This window comes from Galleria mellonella, unplaced genomic scaffold (genome assembly GCF_026898425.1).
Source record: "Galleria mellonella isolate WM207_F2 unplaced genomic scaffold, CSIRO_AGI_GalMel_v1 utg1073, whole genome shotgun sequence".
Classification (NCBI taxonomy): Eukaryota; Metazoa; Arthropoda; class Insecta; order Lepidoptera; family Pyralidae; genus Galleria; species Galleria mellonella.
Window position 1 is genome coordinate 565,891 of NW_026441969.1, and position 19,481 is coordinate 585,371.

The 19,481-nt window shown below is 33.5% G+C and overlaps 1 protein-coding gene across 1 annotated transcript; it reads left to right on the plus strand.

Moving 5' to 3' along the window:
* The first annotated feature begins 4,023 nt into the window (after positions 1-4,023).
* On the plus strand, positions 4,024-18,918 carry LOC113515287 (putative inorganic phosphate cotransporter). Its single transcript, XM_052891705.1, has 11 exons — positions 4,024-4,208; positions 5,375-5,514; positions 7,040-7,219; positions 8,299-8,437; positions 10,338-10,555; positions 11,906-12,058; positions 12,247-12,379; positions 13,201-13,325; positions 16,248-16,370; positions 17,397-17,541; positions 18,800-18,918. Exons 1-11 carry the CDS (start codon positions 4,148-4,150, stop codon positions 18,865-18,867), a joined length of 1,485 nt encoding a protein of 494 aa, XP_052747665.1. The 5' UTR covers positions 4,024-4,147; the 3' UTR covers positions 18,868-18,918.
* Positions 18,919-19,481: the final 563 nt, after the last annotated feature.

The window sequence follows — 19,481 nt, forward strand, 5'->3', positions numbered from 1 at the left end:
ATTGTGTAATGCTCTCGCTCGGCTGTAAGCAGAAGTAGATGGAGACGCATCGCGAGGACCTCAGGGTACAGAGGAATAACACCTGAGTCCTCAGAAATGGTAACTCATGGGGGGTATCATGGGCGAAACAGTTTACTCTGTTATGTCCATGGTACTGCTCATGTCTATAGGCAACGGTTACCACTTTCCATCAAGTGGGCCGTCAGCTTGTTTGCCATTCTAAGTTGTATAAAAAAATATTGCGAACGAGGGGCTCATCGACGATCCACTATCGTCATAAAGACCACGACCAGACTGTCAAGAGTCGTACAGACTTAAAAGAGAGAGATAATTCTATTTAACACTACAATAAATTATTTTTTTAAGACAGTGTACAGATAAAATTGTCTGACTTGCATATTTTATAAATATACAGGTTGTAATTATTTTAAGATTGTTTTTTAGAGATAAATCCTAATCTAATTAATATCTTTCGTATATTAATCCTTCTTCCATAATCAAAAATTATATATTACATGTACATATATATTTCCCACCCTTCAAACCGAAACATAGTCATGCAAACACAACTGCTTCACGGTTGAAACACAAATGGGACAGAGGTACGCAAGCAATCGACTTTTGTACAAAGTCTCCCTCTGGTAAAAACTACACGAATAGCAGCTTTCCTCATTAAATCTCATTTTTTCCCATACAAATATGTGTACTAAATGGTAAAAGGATGGGACAAATTTTACAAGTTACAGATATCCTTCTCGTATCTCTCGATGGGGAAAATTTTAATTGCGCCCAGGGAACGACTACTCAACAGCATTCTATTTGCGTTGATCCCATGAAAAATATCTTTCATCCGAATGTTTGGAGATGTGTGAAGAGGACCGTCTGAAAATGTTGACTGAGAAATACTTTATACGGTTTTTTAGGGTTCCGTATCGCCAAAAAACAAACGGAACCCTTATAGACTTCGTTATCTAACCGTCCGTCCGTCTATCAAGACCCTCTTCTTAGGAATGTGTGGAGGTATCAAATTAAAATTAGTATTACATACTTATATCTGTAATCTCTGCAAGCAATGAGAAAATCATGCTTCTAAATCGACGCAATCAAAAGATACCGCCGTTTATGCTCCATTTATATCGCATATTTTGACATTCGCAAAGGGAATCAAAACGTATAGAGTACTTCTAGTTGGCCTAGAATCGTGAAATTTGACAAGAAGCAATACCATGTAGCACGTGTAAAGTAAAAAATCCAAAAACTGTAAATTTGTAGTTATTTCACAATTTTTTTTAAGATTTTGTACAGAACCCTCGTTACGCGTGTCCGACTCGCACTTGACCGGTTTTTTTTGTATAAATATCGGACAATTTTTTATACTTCATAAAAACTTTTTATAAAGATTGCATTATACTCGTAATATATATTTTTGTATTTATCTTTAAGTGGCACAATTTTTTTATATAACTTAGAATTAAAAGTTAATAAATAAATAAATATATATCGTAGTTTAGCTACCGAACAGTTAACCCTTTGCATTCCAGTGGCGCCGATACGGCGCCCGGCCGATTCGAAGTGGCAACTCGAGCGGCGCTGCTGCGGCGCCCGAGTGTTTTAAAATTTTAAATCGAACTACGCTGCTACGACGCTATGGTCTTTGTAACTGGATCTCCTTATTTACAATATGCGATAAGATAGTTTTCACGGAAGTACTTTCGAGGACTAGGCACTGCTTACATTGCAAGCGAAAATGGCCTCGAGTGCAAAGGGTTAACACTAGGCTCCAAGCAGCGATATAATAATTTGCTTGAAGTTGCCTCGTTTACAGGTAAAACACATGCCCCAAAACGGGCGTGAACAGAATGGCAGTCGGAGATTTTACCAGAGGGAGACTTTGTACAGAAGTCGATTGCTTGGGTACCTCTGTCCCATTCGTGTTTCAACCGTGAAGCAGTTGTGTTTGCATGGCTGTGTTTCGATTTGAAGGGTGGGATATGGCGTGAATTTACAGGGTACAGAGGAATAACACCTGAGTCTACAGGAATGGCAACGCTTGGGAGGTATCATGGGTGAATCAGTATACTCTGTTACGTTTTGTTTTGTTTTATACAACTTAGAATGGCAATCAAGTTGACGGCCCACCTGATGGAGAGTGGTAACCGTCGCCTATAGACATGAGAAGTACCATGGACACTATACTTTGTTATGTCCATGGTACTGCTACATACATACATACGTACTAGTCACAGCATAAACAAAATAATTCTAACCAAATAACCAGTGATATGGACTTACGCAAGATAACACCTATGTAATTCAGTAAAATAAATAAATAGACAGAATCATTACAACATTAGATTTTTTAAGGGTTTTTTTTTATTTAGCAGATAAGAAAATCTCTAACAAAGCAACTATAAAAAATTATGATATAAAGGAACTTGTAAACAAGTGTATTTGAATTAAAATGATTTATTTTTATTCCAATCATAACGTTTCGTTTGATCAAACTGTAGAATCTAAAAAGGATCCTTGCTCGCTATTGACTTTCACTAAATAATAGTCAGAAACGACGATATTCCCAGAAAAATTAAAGTGACTAAAGGCTTATATTGTTCTTTATTTTTTTATTTTATTTTATTTATTAGGCGCACATAACAGAAGTTTACAAATAAAAACTTAAATTATAATATGCAAGTACATAATGGGTATCAGGTAAACTTGCCACAACATGTGCACACAGCGTGATTCAATAATAAATGCGACTGCAACAAAGCCATTCGGTTGCAACTATTAGTGAAAAATTTAAACATAAAAATAAACATAAACATAAAGAAAGTTAAATAAAAAACCAAAACAAAATTATTTAAGAAATTTCTAAATATTACATTATTTTATATAATTGTTGTTCTAAGGATTGCTGGCGGCAACTATGAGAAGAATGATAGTTGTAACAATGATTTACAAATACAATAAACAACCTCCCCCTTCCGTACTCGTCTCCCTACTATAGGCACTACAAATGAAGTGACAAGAGTATTGTGCGATGTCAAGGGATGGAAATTGAATGAACGAATTGAGTAGTAACAATTTAATTAACACCCAACCTAAAATTCAATTTAAATTACTTAAATATTTAAAACTGCATTCCACAAATAAATCGACCTCAATTTGTGATAGAATCAGTTATTTTTATTTAAAAATTAAACTGCTAAACCGATTTATGTAAAATGTCTATGGAACCGATCTTGAAATATGTGCTTTTAAATAAAAAAATAATTTTCCAAATCGGTTTAGAACTGACGAAGTTATGAAGTAACAAACAAAAAAAATACAGCCGAATTGAGAACTTTCTTTTGAAAGTCGATTGAAAACATTGTTCGAAGCCTATTTTAAACTAAACGATTCTTTGAATGAAAAATGTGCACGGTGTTAGTCAATCGTGCACGGGCTTTTTAACCCATTATCTGCCAATATTTTTTTTTCATAAAAATCTTCGTTTTTAAGTTATATTTAATAAATTATTGTAGAGATATGTTTATTTAATTTACTTTGTTGCATTTTTGTGGGAAATTACGAGGATTTTTATGTGTCAGTCACATGTGACTGACAAAGCGCCAACGGAGAAAAATTACGCGTCGCATAGCCCCATAGTGACTGACAAGACGGTCAATGTGTTAATGACCATAAAAATTTTAGATATGCATTTAAAGAAACAAACATAACGTTAACAGAGATTTAAAATAGTAACTGTTGAGTTTCTTGCGGGCTCTTCTCAGCAGATAACAACTCTCTAAACCTCGCAGTAGATTCATAGAAAATTTACGATTTAAAAGTGCTTATAAACGAGTCTATTTGAACAAACACGATGAAGCAACTATCTTATCCAGTAATATTATTAAACACATCCTATATATATCAACGCCACACATTGTAACTTTTAATTTACTCACATGTAATTTATCAGTAGCGTTCAAACATTGCAAATCTATATAATTATATTTTTATTTTACATTACTATAAACAGACTCCGTAACTAGTAGGAAATCAGATTGTACAGAAACTGTATCGTTTCATGATCGTTTTAACAAGTACTAAATTAATAGAGTGATAAGTGAATTTTAATTGTTTAATTAAATAAAAAGAACACAAGATGACTAGTGAAAAAGATCAGGAAAAACATGTGGAAGATTTGAATAGAGATTTGGTGAAAAGTAAAATTTTATAATTGTTATTCAATTAACTCGTTAAAATTTTAAGATCAGAAGGCAATTACCAAAAACGGCACCCGGATTATATTGAAACAAAATTAATTACTATTTTCGAGTTATAAACAAAATTTTGTAGGATGGTTATAATATAATGGCACTTTGCCATTGTCGTTTAAAATTAGTTTAGTTTAATAACTTTGTGGAGGAGCGTGAAATGGGATTGTTGGTAATGGGAATTAACACACCTATTACAAGCAATATACCTTATCAGGTCGATCTCCTCGCGGTTCCCTCTGGAAACCATCGTGATTGATTCATTGGTGAATTTGCCACGATGGGCTAACTGACCTGCTTGATCCTCACTTATCATCCCTCACTGGTGTCCCGCAAGTGTATAACGATAGCACAGGCGAGGACACCATTGCATTATCATACTTTAAAAAAAAAGTAATAAACGTTACTATTAATTCTAGTCCAGCATCATACACTTGTTAATAAATAAAATCAAATTTGGATACGTTTCATCTTAGGCCTATCATAATGTATATTGTCTTATATGATTTGTATTACTATACACGTTTTACTAAACGTGATATCTTTGCTAATTATAAACTAGCTGTGCTATGGTATCAACACGGTTTCTTTTCCTTGTCACAGTCTAAAAAACTCTTTCTAGCATGTCGTCTAACAGTGCCTTTATTTTATTGAATTAGGTGTTATCTTGCGGAAGTCGATATCACTAGTTATTTTATTAGAATTATTTTGTTTAATTCCACTACCATTAGTACATGTATGAATGCCAACATTCGAGACAACTATTACCAGAAGTTCTACAATCTTCCATATTAACTATCAATCTCCGACTACCATTTTGTTCATGCACATTTTGCACCACGTGTTTCTTCTTTAAATGAGGCATTTATTGGCAAATTATTAGATCGCTCGAAGCCTGTTAACCGTTCCGCAGTTTGAGTGCCAAATAAAAAGGCATTCGGAGATTGATGGCTAATATCGAAGGTTATAGAACTTCTGGTAGTAATAATAGTGATCAATCTTCTTGTGTTAACAGTCACATGTATACTGACGGTAGCGGAATTAAACAAAATAATTCTAATCAAAGAAGCAACAATGCCTTCTTTTCACGTGTACCTAATAAAATAAATTTCCAGACTACGGTCTCGGTTTTCGACATGTGCAAATGTTATGCATGGGAATATGCATAACAGTTTTATTTATGGCAAGAAGCAGTATGGCCGTGGCAGTGCTAGCCATGTCTGATGTGAAAAGGAAAAACGACACCAATATAGTTGTAAGTATCGCCTGTATAGTTAATAGTGGAAAATTTATTGCTTAATAATTATTTACTACATAACATTTCATCTGTTAATTGTATGTGTGGGCGAAAAGACTGTATGCTGATATGGAAACATGGTGTTTTTAGAAAGATAATATTATTACATAAAAAATATTCAAAGCAATCCGACGGAGCAAAAAGCGAACGAAACAAAACTAAACTGACACAGACTTCAAATTACATACAAAACATCTTTTTAATAAAATTAAAAAAGAAACTAAAAAGGTGCGTCGTGCACAGTATGAATGACTAAACGAGTATACTTTATTTGCATTGTACAATACCTATAGGAAATAAGCAAGGCAATTTACAAACACAACGATACAATTGTATAAGTACAGTGAGGCGGTTTTATTGCTGAGAGCGATCTTTTCAAGACAATCTTAGGGTAATGGACTAATTGTTATACAATGTAGGTATGATAGTATTGTATAATTAAGAAAGTACCTTAATTTTGCTGTTTGTTTCCCAAATAAGAATAAAGTAAATATTATATATGATGAGATTTATATAGCGTAGGTGACTGATAAAAAAGGAATTTATAAAAATTAATTTCCTAAGAGATTAAAACTGGGTTTGAAAGTCTCTATGGAATTTAGTTGATTTATTTAGTTTACACGTGAAACATTCGATTTGAATTCATCCAGAGCAACAGTTAATATTTTTATGAACTTGAGGCTTTTAATGAATTTATTCCTAAAGGGGTAAAATAAAGAATGAAAGTCAAAAACGAACAAGGCCACAAGCATAAACTAGTATAAATATGATTGCTAACTGTAATGTACAGGTTTTTTTTATTCAACTTGGAATGGCAAACAAGCTGACGGGCCACCTGATGGAAAGTCGTAACCGTCGCCTATAGATATGAGCAGTACCGTGAACATTACAGAGTATACTGTTTCACCCATGATACCCTCCATGCGTTGCCATTCCTGAGGACTCAGGTGTTATTCCTCTGTACCCTGTAAATTCACGCCATATCCCACCCTTCAAACCGAAACATAGCCATGCAAACACAACTGCTTCAGTGTAGAAACACGAATGGGACAAAGGTACCCAAGCAAACGACTTTTGTATAAAGTCTCCCTCTGGTATTAATATAGGTTGGCTATGTTTTTACATTATATTTGGATAAAAATGATCTAGGATTTTATGCGAGGTTCATGAGATCTATTTTTCATCAGTTATTTTTTTTTTAGCCAATATCAAATAATTTGGTAGTTCTCCTGTTTGAAAATAATAACCATTGTCTAAAATATGAACAGTACCATGGAAATCGTAGAATACTGTAACAATAATAATACGCATTTGCATTCCAGATGAACGACAAAGCACAGGGAATTTCCATTCCGTGTTTTATATCAACTTGTTCTTCTCTTGCATAGATTTTATGTCATTTATTTCCCTAGGGATGCAAAAGGCATAATGATATTTTTACTCTATTACCGCAAAGACTAATAAATAAAATTAACACTTTCAGATTTACGACTGGGACCCAAGAACCCAGAATATCATCTTGTCATCATTTTTTTGGGGTTACACGACGCTACAAATACCAGCTGGGATATTATCCAAAAAGTTTGGTGGAAAAATTATTCTGTTATTTGCCTTGTTAGCCAATGGGGTTTTGTGTTTACTCATTCCAACATTGGCGGCGTTGGTAAGATGTGATAATATTTACCTATTAATAATACACAAGCAAACGTCTCGGCGTGGCATGGTTGCAAATTGTTTGTACGTGCACATACAAATCTTTCTTAAATATATTCATATCAAAGAGTAAGAGGATTAATAGACAGACTCGAATAGTAGCAATAAGTTGATTATGATTTGATGGCGAAATCAAGTGTTTGGAACACATGTATGGCATTGATTATGAAATAGATGCAACCGTATACACACATACAGACATAAATACGGTCATGACTTTCTTAAATTTTACGAAAACGCGCAATATTTTCTTCAACAATGTTGTATAGAAGATAAAATACCACATTATCACTATTTTAATTTACTACTCCTTCAGCTTCCAAACTTTAGACAGAACTTAAAATCAAAATTAGGTATTCACTTGGATGACGAGGAAAAAAGAAATTACTTTATCCTCTTCATGTTAGTTTTAATAAACAATGTCATTGGAATGAACTAAATTAATCAAACTAAATAGATTATGATAGGTTAAAACCTAGACTGCGAAATAAAGTTAAGTAAAGAACACATACTAATGAAGATGCTAGAGACAATATTATCTGTGTTCTAAGAGTTTGCAATTAAAATAAATAAATCATCTTACATTGCAAAAATGTGTTATAAAAGTATGAAATTTATCTTATCAAGATTTTTTTCTGTTTGTTATGCAATTTTCTTTATAATTGTTGCGTAGACTTCTATTAGCATGCACGATATATTTGTCCATCTCCAGAAGAGTGGATGTAGGTAATTTTTTTATTGCCTAAACCTTTCCTTTATATTTTTAAACCAATGCCATGAATTGTATAATTATTTTGTTATTTCGACCTATTCGTTATGTTTATTTATGACAATAAAGAGTTTTCAAAAATTCCATTTTCAAAATTTTTTCAAATATAGGTTACTGATTCTCATTAACAATATAGGTTTCTATAAATGAAAGTCTTTTTTATAAAATCAGTTGAGTTTATGAATTTATCAAAAACAAACAAACAAATCTTTCCTCTTTATAATATTAGTACAGAGTGTTAAGACGTACCTGTGTTTCAGGGCGGTTGGCCTCTAGTGTGCATGTCTCGTGTTGCAATGGGTCTGACACAGGCCTGCCTTTTCCCGGCGAGCCATACTCTCCTTGGACAATGGCTGCCCCCTAATGAGCAAACATCTTACTCCGGTATTGTGTATGGAGGTAAACATCGACTGGATTAGAATTGTTATAATTCATATTGCTGATATTAAGAATCGTTTTTATTTGTAAGTTAATTTATTTTATATAATTTTAGAATGGTAAACAAGCTGACGGTCCACCTGATGGAAAATGGTAACCGTCGTCTATAGACATGAGCAGTAGCCTGGACATAACAGTTTCGTCTTTGATACCCCACATGCGTTGCCATTTCTGAGGACTCAGGTATTATTCCTCTGTACCATGTAAATTCACTGCCATATATCACCCCCCAAACCGAAACACAGCCATGCAAACACAACTGATTCATGGTAGAAACACAAATGGAACAGAAGTATCTAAGCAAACGACTTTTGTACAAAGTCTCCCTCTGGTAAAATTAAATAAATTGTAAATTGCTTGGATCCTTGAACAACTCGAATTTTTTTATAAACTTTTATTATTTCAACAAAAAAATTAATTCATAGGAAAATTACTATGATTTAAATAGATTAGTGTAAACAATTATATAACACTGCTTAATACATTCGAAATAGAAGATGTGTTATTAAAAGAAAAATTAAATTAGGTAATTAATCAATTGAATTAGTCAAATATTTGAAATTTATGAGAAAGTTTCTAATAAACATAAATAGAAATTTTAGTGTCTGTATCATAAATATTAAAAAAAAAAAAAATTCAGTAAATCAGTACCATCATTTCAAGTGTTAACTGTCCACTGCTGAACATAAGCCTCACCAGTAGACTGCCATAAGGCATCGTTTCGAACTACCTGCATCTAATAACTCCCTGCAATATATTTAAAGACGTCACTCCACCTAGTTCATCTTATACTACATTTGAAGCGTTTTCATCATGTAGATAGTTAGATAGATACTCTTTATTGTTTCCTCCAAAAGATTATAATAGTAAACCTATTATAAATAAAAACAATTACAAGAAATAATCACAATGAGAAAACAATGGGCGGCCTTATCGCTAAAAGCGATCCAGCCAGACAACCTGTGGATGGAGAGGAGTAATTATAAACGGTTTGATGTAAACATATACATCATCTTATGTGTCTTGAATAAATTACTTTTTAGTAATAAGTCCGCCTTTCTATATATATATATATATATATATATATATATATATATATATATATATATATATATATATATATTATTGTGGCTCCCCCTTAGGAGCACGCTTTATCCCGGATATTAAGTTCCAGGTTAAGCATCTATTACTTTTAATTTTTATGCTAGTTTCCTTAATTTTTTTTCTTTCCATCCATTCTTTCACTCCGTTTATATTTCATTTCCTGTCACTTTTATTTATTTCCTAGTGGAGTTCGTAATTCCTTTGTTCATAGGTTTTCCGGTAGTGGTTGGACCACAATCCTTTGGCATTGATGTTTACACGTCACCCATCCCACTGTCTGTGCATCAGTTTGTTTTTGGTTTTGTCATGTTATATGGATTAATAATTCCTTATCTTACAGCTTTTTCTTTATTTATCTATTTTCATGTTTATTTTCCAATAATTATATATTTATTTTATATTATTATATAACTATATTATATATTTCCACTTTTTTATTACCAACTTTCTTATGCTAAGGGTTACTTATTTAGTATAAGTCCCTAGCATCCATCTCATTTATTAACATTTCAATTCTTTCTACATCACACATATTATTATATTACTACATATTTTACTATATTTATATACTATACATTTATACTTATACTATTATTTTACATTTCTTATCACTTATTTGCCTTTCTATATTTATACTCGTATCAACGTTCAAGTGTACCAATTATCAATGGATTATATTTTTTTATTTCCTATATTGCTATATATGCTTAATGCAAATAATCATTTCTAATAACTATTATATCAAATATTATTTCAGGTGTTCAGATCGGTACAATACTGTCAATGCCAATATCAGGTATACTAGCCGACACCTCAATGGGTTGGAAGTCCATATTCTACACTATGTCTGGCTTGCAATTCGCAGTGGCGATTATCTGGTACTTCTTCACAGCCAGTGCACCTAGAGAACATAAGTTTATCTCGAAAGAAGAAAGGATTTATATTGAATCTCGACTTAACATTAAAGATACAGGGGTAAATATTATTAGCATAACGTATAAAGATTGATCATTTACTCATACATAATTTAGTTCGCCTAAAGCCAAATCATCATCTAAATCTTCAGTAATGAAGGCATGTTTCTAATTATCTATCTAATAAGCCATATTGACCCACTACTGGATGTAGGCCTCGATTTTGTTGTCTCCTATAAAAGTTCTTTGCTAACCTCATCGACTATTTCCCAAAGCAATTATCGAAAACAAAACAGAATCTCAATATATCCTGCGATTATACTCGTGTCATGTTGGTAAATAGCCCATTATAAATCTTCCACAAAGAATGAGCTATCAAATGCAAAAAGAATTTTTCAAATTCAATCGGTAGTTCCAGAGATTTTTTGTTGTTGGATGAAAATGGATTGGTAACCCCGCCCGCGCTAACGGGATACGCTGGCGGAGCACCAGTGAAGGGTGATCGATGAGAATGAAAACAGGCCATTTAGCCTATCATGATGAATTCATCTTGAACAATCAATCATGATGGTTTCCAGGGGGAAACGCGTGGAGCTCGACCTGTTTAGGTATATTGCTAGCAATGGGATTTTTAGTCTTCATTACTAACAATCCCTTTCCCCCCCAAGTTCCAGAGTTCCAAATTAAGAAATTCTTCGGTATACTATTATAGATTTATAGAATTTATTTTTAACATACCTATGTTATATAGAAAAGCTATTTTTACTTCAGTTTATTAGGAATGAAAAAAAGTAAGATATATTTTTAATTGAGTAAACTTAGATTTAAGTATTTTTGAAAAGTACTTTTTTCATTATTTTACGAACATCCGGAATGCAATTTTAGCCAAGAACGAACAAGAATAATTTCGATGACCTCGCAGTATTAAGCACGTTACTTTAAAAAAAAATACGAAGTAGCTTAGGTTTGGGTGTTTAAGGTGTCTCCAGATAATACTTGATTCCAATAACAGTGTATCCTAGCTTGTATATCAAGTCATTGATTTGATTACGTGTCATTTATTATTGTCATCATTTACGTATATTTACATACAGAAGGAAAAAAAATATAACCCTTGATACGACACGACGAACTTATGAACATTATAATAGAAGATAAGATAGAAGGAAGGAGGGGAAGAGGATGACCATGGTATAGTTAAATTAGGCAGATCAAGGAAGGAATTGGTGTCGTGTCGTATCAAGAGGTGAAAAGACTCGCTGACAATCGTAATGAGTGGCAAGAGCTCCACCGACAAGAACGCAGCTCTCAAATAGGATAGATAGACGTATATTTATAAAACTATAACAATAAACATAATTAATATGTTTTAAAAAAATGTTAGACATTGATATTTGTTTTTAATTTTCAGACCAAGCTACGGATTCCATGGCGAGTGATATTAACTTCGAAGCCTCTGCTTGCTACTTTATTGCCGCATCTCGGTTTCGCTTCGGCATTCATGATAGTGTTTGTTGATATGCCAATGTACATGGAAAGTGCTTTGGGCATATCCTTGAAAAATGTAAGGTTGCTATTTTATTTTAGTTATCGCTCTAAATTATCTATGATATTAAAATCAAGAAAATTGTATCAGAACTTTACGTATTATTTATATTCTTCCTTTATTATTCTTTGAATGCATCTAAGATTGCAAATGTAAAAACTTATCTATGCAATGAATTTTAATAACGATGTTTTATTTGTATGCAGAGTTCAGTATTGTCTGCATTCCCATACGTCGGCATGTGGGCCGCAGGTTTCATTGCTGCTATCGTTTCAGAGAAACTCTGTAATACGGGAATCTTAACACGAAACGCTTGTAGGAAGACATTTAATTCTATCGGTAAGAAATTGAATACATTTATTTATTTTCATGAAATCATCATAAAAAAGTATTATTTTAAGAACCAGTATAATTTTTTTAGTGGAATTGCGTTAGAACTTTTCTTTGTGGTCCAAATCATTTCAGAGATAAATTTAAGGAATGGTACCTTAGAATCTGATATAACGACCTATCCTGTGTTATTATTTAAAAAGAAAATAAAAATTTCTATAATTGAGGGAAAAGGTGTTATGCATTCATATAGTTTTTTTTTTATCATTTATCTATTCATAATAATATGTATACTGGTAGTCAATATTTTGATAATACAGTATTTGCCATGTGGTCCCACCATAGAATAGATAGCATATTGGGACCACACGTCATAGAATAGACTGCCTATTCTATCACTTTCCCGTGAGTATCGTATGAGGCAACTAAAAGAACTCATTGGTCAAGGGACCTTAATACTTGGACAAGAAAAAAAGCTGACCCAAGTAGGTAGTTCTTTACAAACATTATTAGATTTCAAGATGAAATGGCTTACTGAATGGTAATGTTCAAAGTCAATATAGGCCATGGATAGATTTTTACAAATGGACAATAAAGAAGGAAAGGAACGTAATGATCAGGGGATGGGCAGCAGCGTCCTTGTTAAACCACAACAAGCCTAACTGTGATTGCCCATCTTCCTGCCGAACACTGTAACTGTAAACTAGCAAAACTCCTCTTATGGGGAAGGCCTATATTCAGCATTAGGCGATAGACAGCTGATATTAATATATAAAAATATAATGATAGCAATATTATTTACCACTTATTTAATATTAAATGGTTTTCAGGTATGTTTGGAGTTTCCACCGGTTTAATCATTTTATCCTTCTTGGGTCCTCGACATGCAACGTTTGCTGTAATAGCACTCATCGGAGCGATGACATTAGGAGGCTTTACAATGGCTGGATTCATAGTAAGTTTAATTCTTTTTTCTCAAACATGCTTGGAAATGTGAGCATTATTTTGACAATCTTCTTAGAGATTAATCTAAATTGCCGTGCTGGCTAGATACATGCGAGCAGCGGCCGGCAAAAGTTGTATGAAAATCCGTATCTGTCGTTTTTTGCGGCCAGATAAATTACTATATAAACACATATCTGTTCTGTAATTTAAAAATGGAATGACCTTTTACTTCGAAACATGGCTACCAAGGAGGTAACTAGTAAAAGATTTTATTTAAATTTCGAACTTGCTTGCAAATTGAACTTAAACAGTAAAATTGTGTTTTTGATTTCCGCGCGTTGTTTGAGAAAAGTGCTATACAAGCCTTGGCAACAATTAGGCATTGATGGACTCACGTATGTGTGCCTCGGCTACGCTTCGGCCCACATCTGCACGTTCGTCCATCAATACTTCAGTTGCTGACCGCTGCAGTAATGTACTATACCTCGATTCTTTATTCCCTACTAAATATTCAATATTTTTGCTGGGCTTTGTTATGCATCTTCTAAAAACATTTACTTTATTTCTTGTGAAATTTTAAATTTTTCACAATTTTGTTAATCAGGATTTTATATATATTCTTTATTGCACTTGTAAATTGCATGTGATATAGCATTTATAGATGTTGTGAGCAAGTTTGAACAGAGATCTCTTCCAGCCAACCCAATACAGTTAGAAAACAGGTCGTTAGCGGGCAGCTGAATTGCTACAACTATTAATCTTTAAAATACATAAACAAATATACAGTTAAATAAACAGTACAGTTAAAAAAAATATTAAAATATATAATAAAATATTACATAAATACATATACTATAAATAAATATAATACCTACCTACTTATATAATAAATGTCAAAATAAATGAATATACTACGTACATTAAAAATTTGGCTTAATGCTTTTAAGATGCCATGCGTTATGGGCGAAACAGTATACTCTGTTATGTCCATGGTACTGCTCCTGTCTATAGACGACGGTTACCACTTTCCATCAGGTGGGATGTCAGCTTTTTTGCCATTCTAAGTTGTATAAAAAAAAAAAAGATTTGACAATTCAATTAGAAAAATAAAGAAATTAAAACACAAATGAAATAAAATGTAATTTCAAACTTTTCTTAAAAGAGGTAATAGAAGAACTCTCTTGTATGTGGGAAGGGAGTTTGTTCCACTGGGCAGCTCGATACGAGAAAAAGTCGCCTATAAAGTGTTATTGCTGTTCAAGTAATTTTTATTACTTCAGTTCAATGCAGTTATCGCTTTATGTTTGGAAATATACATTTTATATCGTTGATATGATGTCACAATGTAGTCTATCAATGAGAGCCGGACGGGCTTGGGTCCTGAGTCTTACGGTCGGGCATTGTGTCACTTGGATCACAATGACTATTCATAGCTTCATAAATTTGATAAGAGGATTTATGTACGTTGCAAGTGGTAAACTGTATCTTCGACAAACTAAAATGACAACTGCTGTTAGCTATGTGATGCAGAACAATATCGAAAATGGTTTAGAAACAATACCATTACCCTACGCGTATTGATTGTATTTTTAGAACTAATCTATATCTATAATAAATCTGTAGAGAGGTCAATTCTGTACATGAAATATATTTACAAAATAACTATCAGGCGGTGATTAGTGGTCGATACTGATGCCAAAAATGCAATCAGTAAAATTTTTGTCTGTTTGTCTGTATGTTCGTTATAGAAACAAACACTACTCGACGGATTTTAACGAAGCTTGGTACAATTATTCTTCCTACTCCTGGGCAGGTTATAGTATACTTTTCATCACGCTACGATCAATAGGAGCAGAGTACTGAAGGGAAATGTTGGGAAAACGGGAGAAGTTACTTCATTTTTAAACTTCCGTCGCGTGTGCAGCGTTAATGGCCACTTTTTAAAATGTAAAAATGTCCACCCGTACGAAACCGGGACGGGCCGCTAGTACTATATGGTATATATATATATAGAGTCATATAAAATCTGCCGTATCTGCCGTGATCTCAGCATAGGCTACCCTTTTCTTTCACATAGGTATCGCAAGAGGTGACTAAGGAAGGGCGAGGTACGGACAGCAGTGTCCCTCTTAAACCATATCTAAAGCCTAACTGCGGTTGCTAATCCGCCTGCCAAGCGCAGCACCCACTGGAAAACTTTCAAGGGGAAATCTATGTTCAGCAGTGGACAGTAAATGGCTGATACGATAAAGATATAAAATGAATCTTATAAATATTCATGTATATCTAATATTAATGTCTGTAGCATTATTTGAAATAATTTATTATTTATATTCAATTTTCTACTACGTCTTACATCAAATTCTTTCTCGTTCACGTTGGAAATATGCACGTTTATTTATTATTTATTTATTTACAAGAAACATGGTAAGTGTATAGATGTTACAATAAGTATAAGTCCTTATATTTCGCCATAATTAGGCGTGCAAATATTAAAACTTAAAAAGAATAAATGTTAAATGAGTCATTAAAATTCGATATTTTAAATAAAAATAATACATCAAAGAATGTCAGACACTTGTCAACAATAACAAAGAAAGAAATGTCACTGTCAAATCGTGAACTATTGATGACAGCTGCATTGTAACACGATAGGTAATTCAAGTAGGTTGTTTACCTTTCTGTATCAAAAACTCTTGCACACTGTAAAAGGACTCCTCAACAAGCCAATGTTTTAATGAATCTTTAAATTTTCTAAATGGCAGTTCTCGTGTACTTTTTGGTATTTTATTATAAATTTTGATTGTCATTGAATAACAATTTTTATGATAAAGTGTGCTTCTACAGGATTTTCATTATTCAAAATTATTTTAAAAATATTCTATCTTATATTATTTAAAATAATTATTATTGATTATATTTTCTATTACAGGTCAATCAATTAGATCTGTCCCCAAACAATGCTGGTATAATAATGTCCCTGTCAAACTTTATATCCAATATTGGTGCTGTATCGATGACGCTCGCAGCTAGTGCTATTATTGGACAAGATTCTGTAAGTTATCTATCATTGTCAAGTATTTCCTTCTATTTACAAATATTGGAGGCTAAAGCTTTTATATTAGCTTTGTGGTATACACAACTTTATATAGACATATCTTACCTATACTTATAATAAATCTGTAGAGAGGTCAATTCTGTACATGAAATATATTTCCATAATAATTATCAAGGGATACTTAGTGATCGATACTGATGCCAAAAATGCAATCAGTAAAATTTTTGTCTGTCTGCCTGTCTGTATGTTCGTTATAGAAACAAAAACTACTCGACGGATTTTAACGAAACATGGTACAATTATTCTTCATACTCCTGGGCAGGTTATAGTATACTTTTCATCACGCTATGATCAATACGAGCAGAGCAGTGAAGGGAGATGTTGGGAAAACGGGAGAAGTTACTCCATTTTTAAGATTTCGTCGCGTATGCAGCCTTAACGGCTACTTTTTAAAATGTAAAAATGTCCACCTGTGCGAAACCGGGACGAGCCGCTAGTATACAATATAGAGATATTGTCATCATAACAAAAAAGTCAATGTCAAATATAGATTCTAGCATAATGACTAATACTGTTTCTAATCAGGAAATTAGAAATATTTCCTGTTTAAATTCATTATAGAAAAAAAATCCAAGAATTCTCAATTTCAATGGTGTAAACCGTTTCCATCATCTTTCTCTGGTACTTCTTTAATTGTTATTTATATTTATTACCAGAAGGAGACTTTGTACAAAAGTTGATTGCTTGGATAACTCTGTCCCATTCATGTTTGAACCGTAAAGCAGGTGTGTCTGCATGGCTGTGTTTCGGTTTGAAGGGTGGGATATGGCGAGAAATTTACAGAGTACAGAGGAATAATACCTGAATCCTCAGGAATGGCAACGCATGGGGGGTATCATGGGAGAAACTGTAACTCTGTTATATCTATAGCTCATGTCTATAGGCGACGGTTACCACTTTCCATCAGGTGGGTCGTTAGCTTGTTTGCCATTCTAAGTGGTATATAAAAAATATTATTTGCAGACAGATGTCAGCCGCTGGCGTATTGTATTTCTTTCCAATGCAGTTCTATGTACGGCCGCCAACGTGTACTACTTGATATTTGGATCTACAGACAGGCAAGAATGGGACGATCCTAATTATTTGGACAAGAAAAAAGCTGACCCAGGTGGGTATTATTTACACATATTAGTAAGTTTTAATTAATCAGGATGCAGGTGGCGCTAAACCATTTCTTATGGCAGTCTACGAGTCCCCCCCCCCCATAGGCGGATTAAAATGATAATATGATTATTAAGTTTCTAGATAAATTACCTTATTTGATTTATTTTATTTAAAAAAAAACCTATGGAGATGCGTATTTGGAACGTCACGGTTTATAAGAGACAAGAATTAATGCCAGAGGGAGACTGTACAAAAGTCGATTGCTTGGGTACCTCTGTCCTATTAGTGTTTCAACCGTGAAGCAGTTGTGTTAGCATGGCTGTGTTTTGGTTTGAAGGGTGGGATATGGCGTGAATTTACTGAGTACAGAGGAATAACACCTGAGTCCTCAGGAATGGCAACGCATGGGGGGTATCATGGGCAAAACAATATAGGTACTCTGTTATGTCCACGGTACTGCTCATGTCTATAGGCGACGGTTGCTACTTTCCATCAGGTGTACCGTCAGCTTGTTTGCCATTCTAAGTTTAATAAAAAAAATTTAGGTAAACTATAATAATTTATTTGGGTTATCTTAACATTTTGATCAGGTTCATTGACCCCGTTACTTCCCAACTTTTATAAACCATTGTATGTCTATTAACAAATTTCTTAAAATTGTATAATAAAGATATAAAACTCGGTAATCGCTAAACTCTACTCTGGCAAAGTCATTAACAATCATTTTATCTATAACTAGCGACCCGCCCCGGCTTCGCACGGGTGCACATTACATCACATCGCATTAGAAACGTTTAAATTTATCAATGTTCCTTTACAATATTATTCATGTATTATACATATAAACCTTACTCTTGAATCTATCTATCTACTAAAAAAACTGCTTCATAATCCGATGCGTAGTTTTAAAGATTTAAGCATTCATAGGGAGAGACAGACAGCGACAGCGACTTTGTTTTTTTTTTGATGGGTGAAAATGGAATGGTAAGCCTACCTGCGCTAACGGGATACACCGGCGGGGCACCAGTGAAGGATGATAGGTGAGGATGAAGCAGGCCAGTTAGCCAATCGTGACGAATTCAACAAGAATTGTTCACGATGTTTTCCAGGGGGAACCACGTGGAGGTCGACCTAATGGGGCATATTACTAGCAATAGGACTGTCAAATTCCATTGCTAACAACCCCTTTCCCCCCCGACTTTGTTATATATAATACTATGTAGTGATGCCTGTATGATTAATATGTATTTTTCCTTTTACAGAGGAAACAAAACCTTTCAAAATGCAAGAGAAAAAGGAAGAAAAATTAAACATGGACAAAACAATTTGATATGTTAATGTTAATTTGAGAACATTTTTTTAATAAATCAATTTAAATGTCGTTTTATTTATAATTAGAACATATTTGTGATAAGATATAAGGAATACGACGTATCATTAATTCTTTCAAAGTCTCACCAGAGGGAGACTTTGTACAAAAGTCGTTTACACCTCTGTCCCATTCGTGCTTCAACGTCGAAGCAGCTATGTTTGCATGGCTGTGTTTCAGTTTGAAGGGAGAGATATGGCAGTGAATTTAAAGGGTACAGAGGAATAATACCTGAGTCCTCAGGAATGGCAACGCATGGGGGGTATCATGGGCGAAACAGTATACTCTGTTATGTCCATGGTACTGCTCATGTCTATAGGCGACGGTTACCATTTTCCATTAAGTGGGCTGTCAGCTCGTTCTAAGTTGCATAAAAAAAACCTCCTAGTTATATTTTTTATACCAAATAGATACCTAATAATTATTACTATTGTAATTTGAATTAGTAATATCTTAATTAGGCCGTTAAATATGACCAGAAACCTAACCGCAAAATTTTGTTAATGTTTGGAGGTCGTTTGATAATTTCTCAGAAACGATGCTTGATAAAAACATTGTTTTATTTTTCCTGTAAT

Excerpts from the sequence above, each read along its gene's own strand:
- LOC113515287 (XM_052891705.1), top strand. The coding sequence starts at position 4,148 with ATGACTAGTGAAAAAGATCAGGAAAAACATGTGGAAGATTTGAATAGA. Across the intron at positions 10,556-11,905 it reads TTAACATTAAAGATACAGGG|ACCAAGCTACGGATTCCATG; the intron begins GTAAATATTATT and ends TTTAATTTTCAG. Across the intron at positions 16,371-17,396 it reads CTATTATTGGACAAGATTCT|ACAGATGTCAGCCGCTGGCG; the intron begins GTAAGTTATCTA and ends TATTATTTGCAG.